The sequence below is a fragment of the Elephas maximus genome, chromosome 4, assembly GCF_024166365.1.
Source record: "Elephas maximus indicus isolate mEleMax1 chromosome 4, mEleMax1 primary haplotype, whole genome shotgun sequence".
NCBI classification, from domain to species: domain Eukaryota; kingdom Metazoa; phylum Chordata; class Mammalia; order Proboscidea; family Elephantidae; genus Elephas; species Elephas maximus.
The window spans coordinates 69259723-69281612 of record NC_064822.1 but is presented as its reverse complement, the minus strand read 5'-3'; the positions used below and the strand labels follow the sequence as shown (position 1 = coordinate 69281612).

Here is a 21890-nt window from a genome sequence, read left to right as displayed (position 1 = left end):
TTATAACTGTCTTTCTTCAGAGATTATGTATGGTTTAAGGAGATGTGTACATGTGCCAAGTTGACAATGGGTGGACTATGATGGTTAAGATTGTGTGTCACCTTGGCTGGGCCATGATTCTCAGTGTTTGTATGTGATCATTCCCATGATTGAATCTGCTGTAAGTAAGCAATCAGTTCACTTGGGGGTGTGTGGCCTGCATCCAGATATAAGCAGATGTTCTGGCTTTTTGGCTCACTCTGGAGCATATGCTGCTTCCTGTTCTTCTGATCTCCAGCTCTTGGGACTTGAACTACCAGCTTATCTGCAGATTTTGGAATTTGTCAATCTTCACAGCCTGGAAGTGGGAGCCGGCTCTCCAACCTGTCAATCTTGGGTTCGCCAGCCTCTCTGGCTACCTGTGGCTACCCGAATTGAGAGAAGCCTCTATCCTGATACATGGACTTGGGATGTTTCAGCTGCTACAATCATGTGATCCATTTCCTTGATATAAACCATTATATATATTTATACCCTTTACTGGTTTTGCTTCTCTAGAGAACCCAGCTTAAGACAGACCTATTTTTGAGATCCTGGCTAGAGGCTGTTTGGTTCCCCTTCTTGAGCTGGGAATTAAATCCTCTCTCCAACCAGTCTCCTTATCATGTTCTTATACTCTTGGGCCAATATGTACCCACCCAAAGCAACCTGGTGCCAGGTACCTAACAAATAGGGACAACCCCTATACCCCTGAGGCTGTGAAATTATTCGAAACACCCAATCTCCAGGAATCTGGAAAAACCTAGCCAATTCCATGCTGCTTGCCATATATAAGCAGTCTCCTGAAATTCCAGCTTGTAGTTACCCTGACCCCAGGGTACAGCCCCCCTGACTGGCCCTGTGTTCTCTCCAGGCAACTGTGAGTGTAATGAAACCTTTAAAACTTCCACAGTCTCTCTCTCTTTCTTGATGTGCATCTGACCTTACCACACCTCACACAAGGTAGTATGATTAAAGCACCTATACATGTACACACACACACAAACTCACACACATATATATGTATATACAGCCATAGAATAATATGTACACATATATATATATTTACTTCAATAAATGTTAGTATTATTCTGATTGAAAATTAAAGATGCATTTGGCAAAGTTGAATCTTTACAATATTGAGCCTTCCTGTCTAGAAACATTCTATTCTACTAATTTAATTCAGGTATTGTTTTCATGTAATGGTAGTGTTTATCTTTTAATTATATAGTTGTTATACACTTCTTTTTAGCTTTGCTTCTAATTAATATATATTTCAAGGTTTCATTTTCATTGCGATTAAAGGTATTTATAACATTTTATAATGTGTTTTTGCTTGTGTATAAAAAAATCTGTTTAATTTTGTAGTTTGATCTTTTTGGTTACCTTGAGATCTGTCATATATTCTAGATAAGTAAATATGTAAAAAAAAAAAAAAAAGGGAGGGTTATTTTGATTATTTATCTATCTTTTCTTTTATGTTCATATGTATTTTTGGAAATAGGCCTTCTACAGATACAGGTCCGTTATCTGTAAAATGCCCCACACTTGGATTTGTCATTTTTGCTTTCATGTGGTATAATTTGTCTTGTTTCTCTATGTCCTAAACTTCCTGTAAATCGAAATTAGTTCCAAAGATTTCGTTAAAATCAATTTCAATGTTTTTTGTCATGAATGCTCTGTAAGTAATGATGTGTACCTTCTATTGTGTCACACTGAGGTAAGTTATATATATTGTCCCAGTTTTCCTGATATTGATTGATCAGTGGTTTCAGATTGTGATTGCCTGATCCCTTCACTATCAAGTTGGTTGTATTATGTATTTTATTAGAGGTTGCATAGTGAAATTCTAATCCAATCATTCTTTTCATATTCATTACATGGAATTCTTTAGTAAATAAGTACTTCACCCCATTAACTTAGGCTATTTCGTTATTCCAACATACAGCCAGAAAGAGAAAAGAGGGAATGAATGCTTAATTATTGCTTTTAAACTTCCACTTTTCAGAGTGAGAAGTTGGGGCCTTAGTTACTTTCAATGGCGTGCAATGAATTGTTGTATGCTTTCCTATTTTTTGATATAATTTTGAGCCCCAGTTTGTCATTTATTTAACTTGCAGTTACATTGTTCTTTTTACTGTGCAAGTTGATACAGTTTTGTCAAATTGGAACATTTTTATGTTGAATCTTATGTCATTTTGACAAGATTAGTCTTTATTAGAGCCCTGGTGGCACAGTTAAGAGCTTGGCTGCTCACCAAAAGGTCAGCAGTTCGAATCCATTAGCTGCTTCCTGGAAACTGTATGGGGGCAGTTGTACTCTGTTCTATAGGATCTCCATTTGCCAGAATTGACTTGATGGCAGCAGGGTTTTTAGTCTTTATTAACTTTTTTTTTTTTTTGGCATAAGCTAGTTCAAGCTCCATTTTTATATTTTCTGCCCCTGAAATTGGGGCAGATTTTGCCGGCTTTTGCAATTTATACAAAAGAAAATATTCAGGATATACTTGTTTGTGTCTGAATGGGGAATATTATTAAGAGACTACAATCCAGATGGTTGGTATAGGTTTGTCACTATTTCTGAGAATTTTAAGAGGAAAAGTTTCTTGAATAATTAAAATTCCATATTTGGTATACTAAACTTCCACAGGTGATACATACCAGACTATACAACTTAAAAAAGAGCAGAGGCAACAAGTTAAATATATTGTATATGCTAATTTGTAGAGTCAGGCTGTGACAGTTCATAAAATACGAAAATGTTATTAAATAAATTTCTGTTAAATGACACATCTTGGATCTGGGAAAGTTGATGCAGAAGGCTTAAAATAGATTTGCACAGCAACTAATGTAATGTACTTTGATTGCTTTATTATACAGTTCACTCTAATTTATCTATTTCCTGCTATAATTCTGCTTTGTTCCCTTAATCTATGTTATCATGAGTATTTCTATCTTTTTAAAAATTTGCTTATTTATTTAATGTTATCATTGAATCTTTCTTTCTACTACCTTATTGTTCTTTCCTTCAACATTACTTGAGTGTTTTTATGACTTGAATGACTAGACTGTGATGTAAAAATAATGAAATATGAGTGATATTTAAATGGGGTATTAAACAGTAAATAAAAGTTCATATAGAAATGAGATACAGAGAGCATTCTGAGCACTAAAAATACATTAGTATTTCTGGGTACAAAATTGTGTTGCTTTACCAAGAACAGGAAAGAGCTTTGGGGAAAATGACCTTATAATCAAACTATTAAAAATAGCATAATTCTTTCCCCAATATAGTTAGACAATTAAAAGAAAATTCTCAAAAGAAAATGTCATGTTATACCCATACTCTGACAGTAACGTTTTATATTTTCTCCTGCTGTAGATATTATTGACGGAATATTTAAAGCATGCAGTTTACTAGATTTTTTAGCACTTATTATATTTATTTTAGTTTAGTGTATAACTGGATGCTTATTAAAAAAATCCCCTGAAATAAAACTGCTAATAATTGTTTCTCATGGTGGTTTTCCCTAATATTTTAGGGATATCTATGCATCCGTTGATTTGTTAATATTAAACAAAGATAAACATAAGGCTGTGCAACTTTTTAAAAAGAGCAGAGGCACCAAGTTACTGTACATATGCTGCTAGCATATAAAAAAATGCTAATTCTTATAATCAATTTGTGACATGGTTCATAAAATATGAAATATGATTAAATGAATATCTGATAAATGACACATTTTGGAATTGGGGAAGTTAGGGTAGTAGGCATAAATAGATATGTACAGCAGCCAAACAGAATAATTAATACCTGTGAGTCCGACAGATCATAGTACACGGCCATCCCTAAAAATTAATGTTTGCCTTTAAGAGAAAGCCTTATAATCAAGACTTTTTAGAATGTTTTCCTCATTACTTTTATTTATTTCAGAGACCTACTCTCTGACAAGCATCAGTTAAATCCTAGCAAAGAGACAGAAAAAGCTAAAGGCAAACCTACAAGAGAAAACTTAAAAAAATTTCAAACTTGCTACCATTATTTAGAAGTGGACTGTTGTTATTAGGTGCCATCGAGTTGATTCTGACCCATAGTGACCCTGCGTATAACAGAAGGAAACACTGCCGGCTCCTGCACCATCCTCACAATCCTTGCTATGTCTGAGCCATTTATTGCAGCCACTGTGTCAATCCATCTTGCTGAGGGTCTTCCTCTTTTTGCTGACCCTCTATTTTATCAAGCATAATGTCCTTCTCCAGGGACTGGTCTCTCCTGATAACATGTCCAAAGTATGTGACACAAAGTCTCACCATCCTTGCTTCCAAGGCAGAGCATTCTGGCTATACATCTTCCAAGACAGATTTGTTCTTTCTTCTGGCAGAGCACGGTATAGTCAATACCCTGTGTCAACTTCCTTTTAGACATGGATAGTACCACTTAACTTGGGGAGAAGGAGGAATCCCAAACCAAGGAAAAGAGCTTTTGAAAATAATTCAGATGATGTTGTTCACATGTAAGTAGATTCAATAGTTGTTACTATATACATATATGTTGTTGCTATAGATATATATGTTAAAGCATCAAAGCATCAGGGGGCCGTTAGGTGAGCAGATCAATGTGGTAATATGGACAAAAAAAAAGTTTTTGTTCCTGTCTAGCACCTGTTTCTAGGGTTAAATAAGGACAGAGCTGCTCATTGAATTAAACAAATACTAATTTTTAAAGCATACTGTAACAGTTGTGGTTATAATTAGTTGAATAGATGATTTTGATCTGGGTGCTTTAAAGGGCTACTATCAAATTCATTCAACATTTTAAGCTTTTGTATTTCTGCTTCTGTCTTAATTTTATTATTTAAAAATAAATTCTGTTTCTTCACACAATTTAAAGAAAAACAAGAAAAAAGTGGAAACTACTACTATTCAAATCAGTCAACCCAATATTGTATGTATGTATATTTACTGTAATCTATCTTTTTTTATCAAGCAACCTGGATATACATAGGATGCTTATAAAAAATATAGGCCAAAGTTTATGTACATTTCCACATTTATTTATTATCATCATGTATATAACAATTGCCATCTACCTGTAATCTGTAATAGGTAAAATGTATAAATCATGCCAACTAGGACCTGAATATTTTCTTTTTTATTTCTACAGTTTTTTTAAATTTTGTTTTTGATTATTTTCTAAGCTCACAAGATTCTGAAGATGGCCTTTTTTTTTTTTTTTCCAAACTTTATGGTAACTGCTGAAGCGCTGGTTTGCACTGATTCACTAAACGTCCTTAAAATTTCACATTTTGGTTCTGTATGACTCTTGACTGACACAGCGTGAGAGCAAACGAGAAGATACTGCCACCAGTGCACACTTTCTGTGTGGGAATATCCAATGTTGTATGATCACCGGCTCTCTGTCTTCTGACGCGCTGCACTGAGGGTCAGTCATACTTACCAACAGTACCTCCTATTCTCAAAGCAGAGGCAGAAGGCCAGCAGAGCCCGCACACCCTCGCCATGTCCCTCACCAAGCTTCTCCTCCAGCCGGTGAACTCCCTGGGCACAGATACAGGTATAATAAGCCAGTGTGGTTATGTGATCCCTGTCTCCACTATCATATCAGGGAGGAGAGAAGAGTAAGGCAGAATCTGGTGTACTGAAGCTATGTAGAAAGTTGAGAGAGTTTTGTTTTTTGCAGAAAGACTTGATCTTGGGGTCCATGCTAATTAACTCCTAATGTTAACTTTCTTCTATGAAGATGGGGACAGATCAGAATTAGAAGGCAGAACATGATTTTTTTTCATCCTCAGATATTTCTGGGAGTATTTCATTCCTTTCTGGACACTCTAAGTCTGTTTTGTTTTTTCCTAGCTATGCCTGCTACTTAACTGGTCAGAGACAGATTATCCAAAGCTCAAATTCTCTCATCATGAAGTTAAATGTAACTGGAAGAGTTTGAATGTTTTGGTAATATGAATTATATTTCTATCAAAAGAAATCCAGTTTTATATGTACAAATTTATTGTCTCATTACTTTGGGATACAGACATCCAATAGAAAAAACAAACAAAAAGTAGCTTGCTAGAAAATGTATAACTAATGCAAGATTTCTCATATATTTGGCATTTTACTGGAGAGAGTATTTGTTGAAAAACAAATGGTAGTTTATAGATGCATTTTGTTCAAATCAGCTTTCTTCGAATTACAAAGTAATTAAAGGTGAAATGCTGAGATATTTAAAAAATGCCAAAATCAAACCCAACTTACCAAGAATAGTATTCTGGTTCAGTCTACAAAAATACTGCTTTTTGAAAATTGTTTTCTCCTCTTTAATCTCTAAATATCTTAGATTCCCTTAGTAATTTATTCTGTATTAACCCATAAACATATTCAAATATTTTAATTACTGATATTTGAGTTTATGCTATTCACTGATGATACAAATTTAATTCATTAACATAAAATATTTTTTTCATAGATTAGAAATTAATATACATTCATAGTATAACATTTGGAAAATAGATGTCAGTTACTCCACAACCTTTACTGAACACCTACTAAGTGCTATATACTGTGCTAAATTATGGTGAAGAGTTGAGAAGAAGACAGAACCTTCCTTCATGAAGGACTCTATTTAGGAAGACCCGTATTAAATAAGATACTGTAAGGAGTGTATTACCCATTAGAGCAAAGGCTGTGGGGTTAAAGTGTAAGAACAAATACAAAATTTTCCCACAATTACACATTTCATAAGTAACCACTTTTAACAATCTTTAATCTCTTCTATGACTTTATTTTCTGTTTTAATGTTATCATAATGTATATACAACTTTATATTCTAAATATTTTCCTTTAAACAACAGTATTTTCCTATTACAAGTTGATTTTAAATTATGAATTTTATAAGACATACAGTATTTCATTATATGGGTGTAACCTAATTTTATTCAAAGAGTTTTTATTGTTGGCTTTAGGTTGTTTGTTATACCGCTCTTTTGATTAAAAAAAAAAACTGCAATAAACTCTCTGGCACATGATTTTGTCGTAACTTTAGTAGACATGTGAATTTGTTATGTAAATTATTATTGTTAATAATTATCAAAATCTGAAAAATGTCATAATTAGGAATCTCTTTCATTTTTAATATTTCCAATCGTTTTGGTTAGAGAGCAGATACGTGTGTGAGTGCTCACGCAATGGCTCCTTTCATTTCCTTTTCTGTGTATTGTCTGTTCATTCCCTTTACCCAGATTTTTTTGTGGTTGCTTATTTACTTTTTGTGTTTTCATTTTCAAAAACGTGAGATGATTTGAGAACATGTTAGTAGCACTAATTTAAAAAGCCATATGAAACACATTTATAAAACATGGTATCCACAAGTAATCTAATAAAGGAAGAGATGTGTTAAGATATTAAAAGTCATTGTGTTATAGAATTATGAATTATCTATACTTCAACAATTCTGAAAATATCCCCAAGTTGCATAGATTAATTTTATAATCAGAAAAAATTCAATGCTGTTTTATTAAGTTTTGCTGATTATTTTTGTTAAATATTCTACTATTTCACAAATAACCATTTTTTTTTTTTTTTTTTGCTATCTAATACTTGAGTAAGAAGCCCTGGAGGTGCAATGGTTAAGCGCTTGTTTGCTAACTGAGAGGTCGATGGTTGGAACCCACCCATTGGCTCCATGGGAGAAAAACCTGACCATCTGCTCCTGTAAAGATTGTTGTTGTTGTGTGCCATGCCGTTGATTCCAACTTATAGTGGCCCTACAGAACAGAGTAGAGCTGCCCCACAGGGTTTCCTAGGCTGTAATCTTTACTGGAGCAGATCACCAGGTCTTTTTTCCTATGGAGCCAGTAGTAAGTTGGAGCCAGTTAGCAGCTGAGCATTTAACCATAGCGCCACCAGCCTAGCAAACCCTAACAGGCAGTTTTACTCAGTCACATAGTGTGGCCATGGGTTGAAAATCCACTCAACAGCACCAAACAGTAACAATATGCTACAGTCCAATAATGCCCTTGAATTTTTCTTTGCTGGGAGAGTTTGCATATATATATATATATATATATATAAAATTTTGATGTGAGAAAAGACTACGTATATGTATTTTCTAGATAGTTTCTCAAAAGCCCCCATTTCATTAATTGAATGATTCTCCTTCACACCACTGACTTACGAAAATGTAAACCGTTCATTTGGAAACCCTGGTAGTGTAGTGGTTAAGAGCTATGTCTGCTAATCAAAAGGTCAGCAGTTCAAATCTACCATGTGCTCCTCGGAAACCCTATGGGGCAGTTCTAGTCTGTCCTATAGAGTCACTATTAGTTGGAATTGACTCGACAGCAATGTTTTTTTTTTTAATTTGAACAACTACATATATTATTTAATCAATCACAGAATGTAATTAATGCATATTATGATCTATGTAAAAATACTAATCTCATATTATAACTAAAAGGATCCAAAAATTGGTGCATAAAACAAAAATACAAACATTTTAGTATAATATGATATGTTTTGCACATTGAAGGTCAACATTACTAATCATAACATTCATTTTGGTTTTAAACACAGAATTTTATTATTTTATAAACATTGAATTTTAGACATAAAAAATTATTGTTGAGATGGCCTAGTCTAACCTGTTAGTATTTACATAAAGAAGCTGGAAAAGTTTTCTTAAGATCACATCACTAATATGTGGCATAACAATGCTTAGAACTCTGTCTCCTAGATTCGAGGTAAAGGTTCTATCAATCTGGTGCTTACTTTGTTTTATAGGATCCTGAATTATTATTATTATTTTTTTAATGAGTCTTGGATAGTTCACAGTTATTAAAGCAGCTTGAGCCTTTACCATCCACCTTTAAATTTCAGAGCAAACATGGCCTTATAGTCTTTAAATACCCACTAGTGTCTTGCTAGAGAGAATGTATTTGTCTCTGTCCTTAGCACTACTACTTAACTAAGAAAACAAACCTTTCTATAGGTTCGAAGCCTTTTTTATTCTTTCTATTTATTTAGTTTTTCTTGAGAAGTTATTTTATATTTCCATGGAAGTGTTGTTTATATGTGCTAAGTGTAGATGAAGATTGTAATTCTGGATTTATATGTAACTAGCATTGAAACTGAAGATGATCAACTATTAGCTGTCTGACCTTGGGAATATTATACTCTTTGAGGCTGTTTTTCACTGACTGAAAAAGAAATATCGTAAGTGCAGGGTTGCTGTTAGAATTATTAATGGTGTTTAGCCCAGTTAATGTTACTTCCTCAGGCCCCTTCTCCTTGATCCCCTGGTTTCTGTACTTCTCTCACACTATAAGATGCTGTTGTCATTGTTAGGTGCTGTGGAGCCGATTCCGACTCATAGCGACCCTAGGTACAACAGAATGAAACACTGCTCAGTGCTGTGCCATTCTCACGATCGTTTCTATGCTTGAGCCCACTGTTGCAGCCACCGTGCGGATCCCTCTAGTTGAGGATTTTCCTTTTCTTTTTCGCTGACCCTCAGCTTTACCAAGTGTGATGATGTCCTTCTCTATGAACTGGTCCCTCCTGCTAACCCATCCAAAGTATGTAAGACAAAGTCTCACCATTCTTGCTTCAAAGGAGCATTCTGGCTGTACTTCTTCCAAGACAGATTTGTTCGTTCTTTTGACAGTCAATGGTATAGTCGATATTCTTTGCCAACACCATAATTCAAAGTCGCCAATTCTTCTTCAGCCTTCCTTATTCATTTTCCAGTTTTGCACGCATATAAGACGATTGAAAACACTATGGCTTAGGTTAGGTGCACCTTAGTCTTGAAGGTGACTTCTTTGCTTTTTAACACTTTAAAGAGGTTTTTTTTTTTTTGGAGCAGATTTACCCAATGCAGTGCATCATTTGATTTCTTGACTGCTGCTTCAGTGAGTGTTGATCGTGGATCCAAGGAAAAGGAAATCCTTGACAACTTCAATCTTTTCTCCATTTATCATGATGTTGTTTACTGGTCCAGTCATGAGGATTTTTGTTTTCTTTATGTTGAGGTGTAATCCATGCTGAAGGCTGTGGTCTTTGATCTTCACCAGTAAGTGCTTCAAGTCCTCTTTACTTTCAGCAAGCAAGGTTGTATCATCTGCATAGTGCAGGTTGTTAATAAGTCTTCCTCCAATCCTAATGTCCCATTCTTCTTCATATAGTCCAGCTTCTCAGATTATTTGCTCATCATTGAATAAGTATGATGAAAGGATGGAACCCTAATGCACACCTTTCCTGATAGATGTCATGAACTCCACTGCCTATAAATTTTAAGTGATAAATTAGTAAATGGAATCTTGTATAAATCAATTTGGCAAGTTGGGGAGTTTGTCTAATTGGAGTGTGTGTGCCCTTCTGAAAGATGGAGAGTTTATTCAGGGTCAGAATATGGTTGTATTATGGGCCAGTACTAAGTGATCAGCCACAATTTTTCAGGAGAATGTACAAATCTGGATTTTTGTGTGAGTGTGAAATATATCAATTTAAATTTTTGCTACTAATTTAATTCTTTAAAAACATTTTGCAAGATTAAAATAACATCCAGGAACAGTGCACGACCTCTGTTCTAAGGTATCACAAAGATATATTTAAAAAAATAATCACTTTTTCAGATTATGCAGAGAAATGGCTATTTTAATTCACTGTTTTGAGACTGTTTTACTTACACTCGTTTTTATCTCCCCTTTACTTCATGATGAGCGTTCCCACTTTTCAATTGAATTGGTTATGCTTTATGAAACATCACAATGCATTCTTACTGTGTTCTTTGCTTCTAGTCCTCAAAAATGAATGAGAACAGAGTGATATACACGGAGCTGAACTTACCCTATTCAAAGAAGCAAAAAGGCAAAACATATCCAGCTCAAAAAAGGAGAGGTAAATTTTTTTTTTCCTTCATTTTCCTGCTTCCTGAAAATATAATATCAAGTAAGAAAAATACACATGAAATCATTACTATTGTGTTTATATATGTTTGATATTAGATGCCTGGCTCTTTAAATGTTGAGTATATGTACATGTGATATTCAATGATATTATGATCAGAGTAAGTAGTGATATCAATCTTAAACTCCAGAACAAATTTTCTTTCTGCTCTAATTCTGAGGGGCTTTTGTTATGCTGCTTGTATAACCTGCCTGTTGATTTTTTGTTCAGGATTTCCATGGCATGTTATTGCAGTATTCCTGGGAATCACATGTTTTCTTCTCCTGCTGGCAATCACAGGTTTAGGATACATGTGTGAGTATCAGGTACACATAGTTCTTACCGGGACAATGAACTGGAATGGAAAGTGAGATGCTACAATTGCTGAACTGCTGCTGAATCTTTGTAAACTACAAAGTTCTACAGAAATTAGTGATTGTGATGGCATGATGATGATACAGATGATGAGAATGCTTTTGTTATTTTGCTATTATTAAAAATAATATTGCTACTATTTATCATAATAAATATTTTATTACTTGCTGTTATTTTTATGCCACACAAAATAGTACATAGCTGTGAGTTTATAAAACTTTCACTGATAAATACAGTGTAGATTACAGATATATTCATATTTTTTGGGTAAAATGAAGTTTGCCACATTACCAGAGATTTCGGGAAATTTTTATTTGACCATTGCATTCATTATCTTACTGCAATACCGCTTAAGTCATAAAGAGAACAAACCCAATATCTTTTCTATGTGACTAAAGTGTTATCCAACAGTTTTGATAAATCTTATATTTTCCCATTGCTGTCGAGTTGGTTCCGATTCATAGCGACCTTATAGGACAGAGAAGAACTGATCTATGGGGTTTCCAAGAAGCAGCTGGTGAATTTGAACTGCCAACCTTTCAGTTAGCAGCTGAGCTCATAACCACTGTGCCACCAGAGCTCCTATATTAGTGTTTAAAAATTTGTGCACTTGTTTCACTATCTTTTTTTTTATGACTATTAATTCTTTGGCTCATTCATTCAACAAACAATTTTGGGTCAAGAAATATTTATAGCACCAAAGATACAGAAATAAAAAACAAAACAAAAACAGCTTCAATGAGCTCATTTTTTTTTAAATAGTGAAACATTTAAAAAAATAAAATACTATTAATGCTATGATAATGGCATGAAGAGATCGGACAAATGGGATATAACATACTGAGGTCAAAAACGCTTCCCTGTGTTATTGTTGTTAGTGGTCATCAGTCAGTTCCGCTCAAAGTGACCCTATATGTAGGAGATAATAATCAATATGAAGTGGAGGACAAACAGGAATTAGTCAGGAGCCTGAGGGTAGAGAAGACTCATCCAGGTAGAGTGAACATCATAAAAAAGAACAGATTTATGTGTTAGGTGAATTACAAACAGTGTTCACTGGTGAATGAAAATTCCATTATATGTGTAGAAAACACAATAAGAGCAATAGCCTATTGGTTTGTTTATTCTTTGTGTTAATAATGGTGAAGATTGAACTTCTTGTGGCATATTCAGTAGAGATAATCAGAGAGGATTGGGTTGGTCTGTGTCTACAAATTGAGAGCTTGGTAGTAGGTATAGGCTGGGAACTGTTAGTAGTAATCCCTTGTGGGATTAAATGTCTGGGGAACAAGAGATATGACTGAACTACAGATTTGAATTTTGTATTCATCAGTTAATATAACAAGTAGTAGAAAACACTGGAAAGAAAAGGAAGAGCCTGATCCTGAAGAGCCAGATGATGGTCCACTCAATGAAATAGGAGGAAATTAAAAACAAGTGAACAGTATTACATCAAGGAAAGTAGGCTAAAGACAGCCCATGGCTCCAAACAGTACAGGAAGATCAAGTAATATAATGGCCAAATGGCCAAAAAGAGGCTTATTGAATTTGGCAAGTAAGGTAACTATAGATATTTGCTAGACTCGATTCACTGGAGTGGTGAGTGTGGTCGAAGCCAGAATGCAATTGGTTAAAAACTTACTGGAAGATTAGGGAGCAGAGGAAGTGAATATAGAAAATTATTTTTTAAATTATTGCCAAACAAAAATTATACCAAGTTTTGAAGGGAAATGAATTCACATGATCTCTTATACATTGTTAATGGGATTATAAATTGGTACAAGCCCTCTGGAAAAGAGTTTGATATTATCTTCTGAAGTGAAACATGACTAAACAATTCTTAATCTAGGTATATATCCAGGAGAAATAGTTGCACATGTATAATAGTGCACATTTACAGGAATGTTCATAGCACTGCAGTTTACAATGTAAAAATCTCAAAACTACCCAAATGGCCATTAATGGTACAGTAAGTGAGTCATCTATGATGTATTGATGTATTCACAAAACAGAATATTATACGGTTGTCAAAACAAGTGAACTACAGTGGTATGTGACATTGTGAATAAATCCTAGCAAGATAATATGAAGTGAAAAAAAGTAGCAAAAATTTTTGTACACGATGATACCTTTTTAATAAAGTTAAAAACTAAAAAATACACTTTTAAGAAAAACATAAATTGTCATAAAACTATATTTAAAATAAAGCAAGTGTATATAAAATAAAGCAAGGGAATGATTACAATGGATTTTGTTTTATAGTTACATGTTTAGGATAGGCAGGGAAATGGGATGGAGTGAAATATATGAATAAAATAAATGCATTGGTTAATGTCCTATTTTCAGTTTTGAGTAACTAACAAATCGACTAAATGAATAAACGAGCAATAGCGTCCTATTCTTGGAGCAGTGTTGAAAATGTCTCATGAGAGAAGGATTATGAGTCATCCTATACTGGTCACCCAAGGTGTAAAGGTCATAAAGAAACAACTTTATTATAAAGGGTTAAAAAAAAAAAAAAAAGGAAAGAACAGGAATTTGGGAAAAATTTGATTTTAGATTACCATATGCAAGATAATAGGAATATTAGGGGAAAAATTTAATGATACAGGAGAGAAATGAACTTGTTGGAGACCATGATTAATAAGGGTGGAATAGGAGAGAAAATTGGGACCCCTTCCCCATCACACCCTTATTCATGGGATAATGGGAGTTTCCATTAGTAGTATAGGGACTTTCAGCCTTGTTCAGTGGGGAGAGAACTTTTCTTGTGAAAAAGTTGTCTGAATACCTTTGCTTTTGTAGAAGGAGGTGCAAGAATATAAGGGAATTTATGCGTAATGTTTAGTATTTCCATGCAAAGTAAAGAAGAGGCCATCTTCTGAGAGGGAGGGTTGAGATGTAGTAGATAATTTATAAAAAGATTAAATACTCATTTTCTCCGATTATACTCCATTTAATTAACATAATTCCTTTTTATATGCAAAATTATAATAAATGATCATAATAAGGGACCTTCATTAAAATATTCATGATCTTCATTTTATAACATGAAGTTTTTCAGAGGGCTTCTGAATGCAAAATACAGAATATGGAAGACTCGAAAGAAAAAAATACCTCCTGCACAAAAGAAGTTGAAGATCACTCAATTGTACCACCTAGTACAGGTATGTACCAAATATTTAAGGTAATAGCTGACTTTTTCTTTTTTAATAGTATTAGCCCCTCTGTCCCATTTCAATACGTAATTTTAAAACTTTGCTTTGAACTTTGGGAAGATGTTGAGTTTTGTTTACCTTTCTTCTTCATATCCATTTTTAAGATTGTATTTAATTGAACACATGGCTTTCACAAAAGGCAGGTATTATACCCTTATTGTGTTGTCATTTGTTATCCTTATATTTTCTGTACTAATATTTGAATGTTTTTTTTTGTTGTTTGGAAATGAGTTTTCCCCAAAGTATGGAGTTCTTGAAATCAATAGTGTGTCATTGTTCCATATCACTACACTTGGTTTAGAGTTGAGAAGCCAAGATTTCTCAGTGCACCCTTAATACTAGTTTTGTCTGTCAGAGGCAGTCTCTGATTCAGAAGTGTTCTTACCTACAGAACTGGCAAAAGACCTATTCCCAACCTCTAGTTATTCGGGATATAGAAACGTCACTTATTCTCTGGTAAGTAAGTTTGAGGCAAGCAATAGAATACACGTATCTTTATGGTCTTGGGGTTGCAGGAGTGGTCGTGTCTTCTGTTTTTCAGAAATAGCCTGTGTCCAATGTCAAGGAAAATGGTCCTGTTGTGGAGAAAACTGTTACTATTTTTCAAAAGAAGAGAAAACTTGGAACAACCGTAAGAAGTCATGCCAAGATCTGGATTCTAGTCTCGTTAAGATTGATGACAAAGATGAGCAGGTATGTTCATTTAATCTTGAGTGGGTGCTTTATGGCCTGAATTAGGATAATTGCTTAGGCTTTCCTTCAGTCTTATTTGACTCATTTGTTAGAAGCACTTCTACGTAATGATACAGATTTATCTACAGAGATGGGAATATAGGCGTTAAAGAGGGCTGGGAGGACCGTTCTGTTTTTTAAACCAAGACAAATTGCTTTGCTGTGGGTGTCCTGAAATGATTTTTTTAATCTTTTTATTATATCTTTGGATTTTAGTATGAAACTATTCACTGTTTAGTCTCTCCTTTAGGACAAAATAAAAACTTCCTTCGAGGATATGAGCAATCTAAAAGAAATGGCTTCTCAGTGAACTGGGCCCTATTCTTCCACCATAAATATTTGGGAGAGACCACATTTTAGGGGAAAACAAATCTCTCACTGTCATGGTCATAGAAAAATGGAATGAGAAATAAGGAGAATGAATATAGCTGGAATGATTCTTCACAAATGAAATTTTGTTTTACTCATAACCTATAACGAGAGAGGAAGCTTCACTTTTCCTGATCTATCCCATTTGCTATCACTTACAAGACTTAGGAATATGAAATAAATCTAACAGATTCTTTCCAGTGATTCCATTTAGGTACTGAATTCCATTTATAATGTTTAGTCCTAACAGTGTTATTTCTGTCAGTGTTTACGAAAGGATGGTTAGAAGTCCTCATATTTGCTTATTTATAAAATCATTTTTTTAAAATAACAATATCATAAATCATTCTTTACTAGAAGTGTATAAAAAACCATAGAATATGAAGTCAAAGAAATAAAAAAATCATGATACAACCCTAATCAATTTAAACCTCAGTTATCAATCAGTAATCCCTGCTTGGTGGAATCACTTAATGTGCTAGGATGCTAACTGAAACTTTGGAGGTTGGAGTCCATCCAGGTGTGCCTTGGAAGAAAGACTTGTGTCTTAGTTATCTAGTGCTGCTATAACAGACATACCACAAATGGATGGCTTCAACAAACAGAAGTTTACTCTCTTACGGTCTAGTAGGCTAGAAGTCCTAATTCAGGGTGCCTGTTCCAAGTGAAGGCTTTCTGTCTCTGCCAGCTCTGGAAGAAGGTCCTTGTCATCAATCTTCCTCTGGTCTAGGAGCTTCTGAGTGTAGGGATCCCAGTTCCAAAGAATAGGCTCTTCTCCTGGTACTGCTTTCTTGGTGGTATGAGGTCCCCCTGTCTCTCTACTCACTTCTCTCTTTTATATCTCAAAAGAGTTTGATTTAAGATGCAACCTAATCTTGCAGACATTAACATAACTACCTCTAATCCTGCCTCATTAACATCTTAGAGGTAGGATTTACAATATACAGGAAAATCACATCGGATGACAAAATGGTGAACAATCACACAATACTGGAAATCATGGCCCAGCCAACTTGACACACATTTTTAGGGGGATACAATTCTATCCATGACAGTTTGTCAATGTACTTCCGAAAACTCAACTATCGAAAACCCTACAGAGCACAGTTCTACTCTGACACGCAGAGGGTCCCCATGTTTTGGAGTCATCTCCATGGCAACTGGTTATCAATCAATCACTGAATCAATCAATTCCTAAATGAATGTAGTTTTGGTCTACTCTTAGGAAATTTACTTATTTATACTCCATAGTTTTCCTTGGGATTTTCAATTCTGTCCTTTCGAGTCTTATTTCTGCTTTCAAATTTTCTTCAGTGTTTCAATGAAACTTGTACTTCCATGAGCTATTCTAGATCCTTTGAAATTTCTTGGGACTTTTACTTGTGATTAGAGCAAAAGCTAGACTTCCTACGTGATTCCTTCCTTTGATAACAGCCTTGGTATCAGTATTTAAAAACTTAAGTACAAATATATAATTCCCTATGAGAGACTTTGCTCTAAAACAGCATTGGTCTTACACTAGTGGTTTAGGATTATCTTCTTTTCCTGCTTATGAAGCCAAAGATTGTAGGTCAGACAGTGAGTTAAATCCATTGATATTTGAAAACAGAGGTTAACTTTTACACATTTATGTGTACTCCTGTTATTATTGTGTGCCCCTTACTTGATTCCAACCCATAGCCACCCTTTAGGACAGAGTAGAATTGCCCCATAGGGTTTCCTGAATAAATGTATTAATGGACATTTAATTCTAGGGTTCTACGTAGACTTAGAAATGACAAAATATATTTTGACAAGTCTCTATAATAACTATACATTTCCTTAGGTATTAAAAGATAAATTATTACAGCATTTTACAATTTTTTTTATTTGCAATTGTACAAGTTAATTACAGTGAATATATTTTGAATGGTGCATGTGTGAGACAGAGAGATGGAGAGAGAGGCAGAGAAGAGAGAAAATACATTCCTTTTCAGAAAGAAAATTGATTTATTGCTTCGTATTTAAGTACGAAAGAAAATATTTACGGTAAATAAATTACACCAATTAGAATAATGATTACAATTAATTAACAATACATTTATGTTTACAATGTCTCAGACATGTCGCATGCATTATTTCAGTGCACAAAATCTTCAAAACAATATGATTCGCATTTTACAAATAAGAAACATGTTCAAGGAAGTTAATATATTGGGCTGTGTTTACATAATGAATAAATGGCACAACCTCACTTAAAGCCTGCAGTTACAATTCTTTTCATTTTCACTGCTGTACAATATTCATAGTGTGACTACAGCTTATTTATCCATTCCCTACATAATGGGAATTTAGGTTGTTCCCAGTTTTTTGTTGGTATGAATAGTTATTCATTAAACATCCTTAGATGTGTTTTCTATGAAAGACTTTTTTACGTGTCCTCTCTTCTCTTCATTATAATCACCCTAGGCATGGAACCTTTGGGTAATGGGATACGTAAAAAATTCAACTTTACATGACAAGTACAGATTATTTACCAATATGATTTTAGAGCCAGTTTATTCCTTTGGTTCCTACCACCCCAGACTTGGTATTATCATTCTTTTAAATTTCTGTCAATTGACTAGCTGTAAAATGACATTTCATTGTCACTTTGTTTTGCATTTCTCTTATCTCTAGTGAGCCTGAGCATCTTTAAATATGCTTGAACATGTTTATTGGCCACACATGTTTTATATGTGAAATATTCTTGTTTTTTGTCCATTTCTTGTTTTGGTGATTTTTTGTTGTCTTATTGATTTTTAAGAATGCTGTATTTGTTCTTTATACTAAATTTTTGTAGGTATCATCTCCAGATTGGAAGCTTACCTTTCATGTTCTTTCAGGTGTCCTTTGGTGAAGAGGAATTCCAAATTCTGTGCAGTCATATCTGCCCATCTTTTATTATTATTACACTTGGAAATTTTTGCATCTTTTATAAAAAAAAGTTTATCACTCCCCTTTCTTGATAATTTTCATCCATTTGAGAGTGATTCAATTCTTGAGATCTTGGCACTGCCATTTCTTCTCTGCACAATGGAGCTGTTTCTTCCTTCTGTATTTATCATAGAGATATTTGGAGATAAATCTGATCAATATTTCATGAGAGTCCTCTGTAGACAAAATGTGTTCATTGCCTCTATGAGTAATATTAGTGACTCTAATCTTCCCACAGAAATTTATTCAACCACAGATCAATTACAATCACGGGGTTGGATTACAGAAAAAAGGAGCTAGTCACACCTGGAAATGGCTGAATGATAACGCAGAACTTTCTAAAAACCTGTAAGTTTTCTTTTCGTAGTTTTCTGCCTTCATTTCTTTGTCAGTAACTGATTCATGAATTATAGGGAAAAGAATAGAGGAATGATGACAAACCAAATAAATCAAGCAAGTTATATAGTATATTAGAAGTTCATGAACGGTACAAATGTAATCCCTTACTTCCGGCTGAAGCTGGGAGTAGCTGGGTGTGTATGGTGCTGAGAAGCAGAGGTTTCACAATTTTAATAGGGTGTTCAGGGAATGCCTCCTTGAGATCAAACCGAAAAACCAAACCCACTGCCATCAAGTCAATTCCGACTCATAGTCAACGCCATTGGACAGAGTAGAACTGCCCCATAGGGTTTCCAAGGAGCACCTGGTGGATTTGAACTGCCAACATTTGATTAGCAGCCACAGCTCTTAACCACTACACCACCAGGGTTTTCTCTCCTTGAGACAGTGACATTTATTCAATGACTTGAAGGAGGTAACTGAGAAGGCCCTATAGGCTGCCGGGTGGAATAGCAGCCTGGTAAGAGAACAACTGTAAAGCCCCAGAGGTGGAAGTGCATTTGACACGCTTGGGGAAATAGAAGGAAGGTTCGTGATGCAGTTTCAGAGCGAGAATGAGGCGAGAAGTTGGAGGTCAGAGAGACAACAAGGGTGAGATCACATACAAGGGTGAGGTCATTATAAGGACTTTAATTTTTTCATGAGTGTCATGAGAAGTTATTGGAGGGTTTTTAGCAGAGGAGTGACAAGAATAGGATTCCCCAAGAGTTACCCTGACTACTCTGTTGATGCTAGATTGTGTGTGTTGTGGGGTGGGGCAATAAATTGGGATGCTGGGAGTTTACTTAAGACTGTCCTGGAGTTATCCAGGTGAGAGATGATTGTGGCTTAAGACTAGTAGAGGTACAGATTTCAGACGTACTTCGAAGATGTATGAGAGAAAGAGAATCAGGGATGATTCCAAGATTTTTTGGTGCAGCAACTGTAAGAATGGTGTTGTCATCAACTCTGGTACCTCGACTCTCTTGGGGAATATCAGGAATTCAGTTTTAGGCATAATTTGGGAAATCTATTAGACATTTAGATATCTATGGAAATGTCACATAGGCATTTTGGTGTGCAATTCTAAAGTTTTGGTGAGAGGTCTGTGCGCAGAACACAAATTTAGCACACATCAGTGTAAAGATAAGGAGCCTGGTGGAACAAGAGTTTTGCGTTTGGCTGCTAACCTGAAGGCTGGCGCTTTGAACCCACCCAGCTGAAGAAAAGGCCTGGCAATTTGTTCTTCTAAGTATTATAGTTAGGAAAGCCCTATATAGCATTTCTACTCTGTAACACATGGCGTTGTCATGAATAGGAGGCCGACTGAACGTCAGCTAACAACAACAATGGTGTACAAAATCGTGTATAGATGGTGTTAATACGATGAGGCTAGATGTGATCTTGAAAGAAATTCGAGGGCTGAGCCCTTAAACACTCAAATGTTTAAGACATTGGGAAGAGGAGGATAACCAGCAAATGTTCCTGAGAAAGAGTGGTGAAAGAGATGAGAGGAAAACCATGAAAGGCCAGTTGAGAATAATGAGAAAGCTTAAACAGGAGTGCTACTGCAATAATAAGTAGAATTAAAAGGTTTGTGCACTTATCCCAAATATTTTTTTACTTGAAATTATTACTTAGGATAAATTAGATTCATGAATATTTGGAGGGAAAATAAGATTAAGTACACTTTTCTTTTGTATATTTTAGTCTAGTCTTATCATTTAAAATCCATGTTTCCTGTTATCATTCAATTTCACAACATTGTAATACTTCGCTGTTCAAGGCATTAGGTTCAGTGGGAAAAGGGGACACTTATATGTTTGAAATGCAAGCAAGCACCTTCTATGCTGGAAGTGAGGCTAGCATTGGAGTCTCAAGGGGACCCTTTGCACATTAATCGTTGTAACAGTAAACTGGAGTTATTTTTATATCTAGTTATAATGTGTCACAGAATCATTTTACTACATTTAGTCACTTTGAAGAAGTTTTAGATGTTTCAGAAGAATAATTTCCCAAAGGTACATCTAATCCATGTATACATCCCCCGACCCCCTTTACACACTCTTCTTACCTCTTCCTTATCTGCTATCCTCCATCACTAATACTACCCATTAACCCATTAGTTGTACAAACAATTATACCTTGTGATTTAGTAGCTATACATCTGACACAAGGTTGGTTATGCATGGAAATAATTATACATATTTACATTAATATTATAATATTGACATTTTGCCTAAGAAGTAGCTCTCTAAAATGAATACATTCTCTTATGCAGGGATTTCCAGCAGATGCCTGATAAGCCTGATACAAATTGTGGATACCTCAAGCCAACAACTATTATGAATGATGTTTGTACTAAAGCTTTTTATTACATTTGTGAAAGGAAGCTTACTTGCCTTGCTAATAAAAATAATTACTAAATTCAAAATTCTAATGTTTTCATTCTTTAATAGTTATTAGTAAAGTTAGGGTAGTAACTCAAATCAGTTGACTCTGCATGGTTTATGAAGAATTATTATCTCTCAAAGTACTCCTAGGCAAAGGTAAAACAAGGAGCTTTGTATATAGTAAAATTGCACAAATACCGGCAATGAGTACATTTTTTTTTTTTTTGGAATGTCAAGAACCAGTGATCAGAAAACTAATGTTTACCTGAAACAAATTCATTCTTTTGGGTAAAGGATTCTGTATTTATGTTTTATTAGTTATTTATTAAACTTACTTGAATGAGTAAGTAATATATTCATATACCTCGAAATAGAAAAGGTACAAAATGGTAAACTATGGAAACATTTCTCCTTTCCGCTCTTGTCCTCTAGTCACTTAGTCCTCTAGTCATTTACGCCTCTTCTCAGAGGCAAACATGTAACTAGTTTCTTGG

At 34.7% G+C, this 21890-nt stretch overlaps 1 protein-coding gene across 1 annotated transcript; it reads left to right on the top strand.

Moving 5' to 3' along the window:
* Nucleotides 1-4317: 4317 nt before the first annotated feature.
* LOC126076253 (C-type lectin domain family 9 member A-like) lies at nt 4318-21429 on the top strand. The gene is made up of 8 exons (XM_049884830.1): nt 4318-4531; nt 5182-5592; nt 10829-10928; nt 11208-11291; nt 14408-14518; nt 15111-15262; nt 18864-18973; nt 21285-21429. Exons 3-8 carry the CDS (start codon nt 10838-10840, stop codon nt 21427-21429), a joined length of 693 nt encoding a protein of 230 aa, XP_049740787.1. The 5' UTR covers nt 4318-4531; nt 5182-5592; nt 10829-10837.
* Nucleotides 21430-21890: the final 461 nt, after the last annotated feature.

Excerpts from the sequence above, each read along its gene's own strand:
- LOC126076253 (XM_049884830.1), top strand. The coding sequence starts at position 10,838 with ATGAATGAGAACAGAGTGATATACACGGAGCTGAACTTACCCTATTCA. Across the intron at positions 10,929-11,207 it reads TCCAGCTCAAAAAAGGAGAG|GATTTCCATGGCATGTTATT; the intron begins GTAAATTTTTTT and ends TTTTTTGTTCAG. Across the intron at positions 15,263-18,863 it reads TTGATGACAAAGATGAGCAG|AAATTTATTCAACCACAGAT; the intron begins GTATGTTCATTT and ends ATCTTCCCACAG.